The sequence below is a fragment of the Microtus pennsylvanicus genome, chromosome 5 (assembly GCF_037038515.1).
Source record: "Microtus pennsylvanicus isolate mMicPen1 chromosome 5, mMicPen1.hap1, whole genome shotgun sequence".
NCBI classification, from domain to species: Eukaryota; Metazoa; Chordata; class Mammalia; order Rodentia; family Cricetidae; genus Microtus; species Microtus pennsylvanicus.
Window position 1 is genome coordinate 54,393,895 of NC_134583.1, and position 2,530 is coordinate 54,396,424.

Genomic DNA, 2,530 nt, shown 5'->3' on the forward strand with positions numbered 1-2,530 from the left:
TAGCTTAGCTATAGGGGAAATGAAAATCAAAACTACTTTGAGATTCTATCTTATACCTGTCAGAATGGTCATACAAAAACACAAGTGACAGCTTTTGCTGGTGAGGATGTGGAGCAAGGGAAACACTCCTCCACTGTTGGTGGGAGTGCAAACTTGTCCAGCTACTTTTTTAAATCAATATGGCAGTTCCTCAGAAAACTGGGAATTGATCTACCTCAAGACCCAGTTATACCACTCTTGGGCATATACCCAAAAGATATTCCATCCTACTACAAAGATACTTGTTCAACTATGTTCATAGCACTGTTATTCATAATAGCCAGAGACTGGAAACAACCCAGATGTCCCTCAACATGGGACATGAATAAGTAGAATGTAGTATATTTATATTCACACCATGAATATTAAAAAATGGCATCATGAAATTTCAGGCAAATAGATGGAACTAGAAAAAAAAAATCATCCTGAGTAAGGTGACCGAGACCCAGAAAGAAAAACATGGTATGTACTCACTTATAAGTAGATATTAGCTGTGAAATAAATGATAACCATGCTGTAATCCAAAGGCCCAGGGAGGCTGAGTAACAAGGAGGACTCGAAGGGGGAATGCATGGATCTCCATGGGAAGGGGAAATAGAATAGATTTTGTGGGTGGACTGGGGCAGGCTGAGATGGCAACAGGAGGGACCAGGTTGTCAGGGAGGGATACAGGGAGAAACTGGAGGGCCAATGTGGAAACCTTAGGCAGGAGAAACTCCCAGGCATCCATGAGGCTGACGCTAAAGGAGGATTCCTAGTAATGGAGGACATGGAGCCTGTACGGGACTTCTGTAACAAGGTAAGGCTTCCAGTGGTGGCACTGGGACACCAAACCAGCCACAAAACTTTTGGCCTACATTCTATTCTGCCTGCAAGATGTGCTGGGGCGATGGATGTGCAGAACTTGTGGAAGTGGCCCACCAAAGACTGGTCCCATGCCGTGAGAGAGAGCCCATGCGTGACACAGCCTCAATGGCCGGAATAGCCCAGAGACCTAAAATAGATGGATTCTGTGTTGCAAGGGTCAGTTGAAGAAAGAGGGTCACTCCAGAATATGATTCAGGTTCTCTGGCAGCAGGGAGCAAGTTCCTATGAATTGAACCTCGAAGTGCTGTGCAAAGGCCTGTTTATTAATTGTTACACAAAGTTGTTTTAGGGGTAAAAACAAGTTCCTCATTCCAAAGCCCTGATCTAATCTGTTTGATTTCCAAAGGAAAGCATCATACCTCTGCAATGTTAGTACTTATTGTGTAATGTGTGCAGTGCCCATTAATGCAAGCCACTCCAGGTGTGCCAGGACCATCTTGTGACCAAAGTCATACAAAGGCTGTGTACTGGTTGGTTTTGTGTGTCAACTTGACACAAGCTAGGGTCATCAGAGGAAGGAACCTCAGTTGATGAAATGCCCCAATGAGATCCGGTGGTAAGGCAGTTTCTCATTTAGTGGTCAACGGGGGAGGGTCCAGCCCATGGTGGGTGGTGCCATCCGGGGGCTGCTGGTCCTGGTTTCTATAAGAAGTTGGGCTGAGCTACCTGGAGCTTGTAAAGCGAGCGGTAGCATCGGAGCCCAGTGGAGCTGGTCAGGATGATCACGGACGCGCAGCTCTCCATCTTCGCCAACATGCTGGGCGTGTCGCTTTTCTTGCTTGTGGCTCTCTATCACTATGTGGCTGTCAACAATCTCAAAAAGCAGGAATGAAAGTAGCGTTTTCTCCGCCCCAGGGTTCCAGGACACAGTCTGAGGCAAGATGGAGGGTGTGCGGGGCCTTCACACTTCACTGCATCTCTCCTACCCATCACAGCATACAGAGCAATTACACTTGGGTTTTTCCAAACAACTTTTATTTCCTCAAAGTCTTCCTTAACCCTATGGAACAAGAAGCTGCCACTGAATAGGGCCCAGTATAGGGGCTGCTTTCTTTTCTATTCCCTCCCCCAATACTAAAATATAGATATATATTTAAAAAAAAAAAGAAGTTGGGCTGAGCAAGCCATGGGAAGCAAGCCAGTAAGCAGCTTCCCTCCATGACCTCTGCATCAGCTCCTGCTTCCAAATTCCTGCCCTGTTTGAGTTTTTGTCCTGACTTTCTTCAGTGATGAAAAGAAAGGCTGAAGTGTAAACCAAATAAATTCTTTTCTGGCCAACTTGAATTTTTGGTCATGGTGCTTTGTTCAAGCAATAGAAACCCTAAATAAGACAATCTGTAAAACACCTCTAGAAAAAAACCTCTATAGATGACAGAAAACAATCACTGTTTTCCATAATGATTTATTCAAGGTCTAAGTACTTCTAGAAAACAACTATTAGCTGGGCAGTGCATGCCTTTAACTACTCCAAAACCTGCCTCTGCCTCCCGAGTGCTGGGATTAAAGGCATGCACCACCACCACCCGGCTAGCTTGGTGTTCTTGTGAGACTCCTAACAGTGAGAGAGGAGGCGTCTCTGGCTCTTTCGCCCAGCTGCTCTTTTCAGACTCTATTGGATTGCCTT

General features: G+C 45.5%; 1 protein-coding gene across 1 annotated transcript; it reads left to right on the plus strand.

The window, feature by feature from the left end:
* Window positions 1–1,586: 1,586 nt before the first annotated feature.
* On the plus strand, window positions 1,587–1,969 carry LOC142850936 (dolichyl-diphosphooligosaccharide--protein glycosyltransferase subunit 4-like). The gene has a single exon (XM_075974829.1). The coding sequence runs from the start codon at window positions 1,625–1,627 to the stop codon at window positions 1,736–1,738; it is 114 nt and encodes a 37-aa protein (XP_075830944.1). The 5' UTR covers window positions 1,587–1,624; the 3' UTR covers window positions 1,739–1,969.
* Window positions 1,970–2,530: the final 561 nt, after the last annotated feature.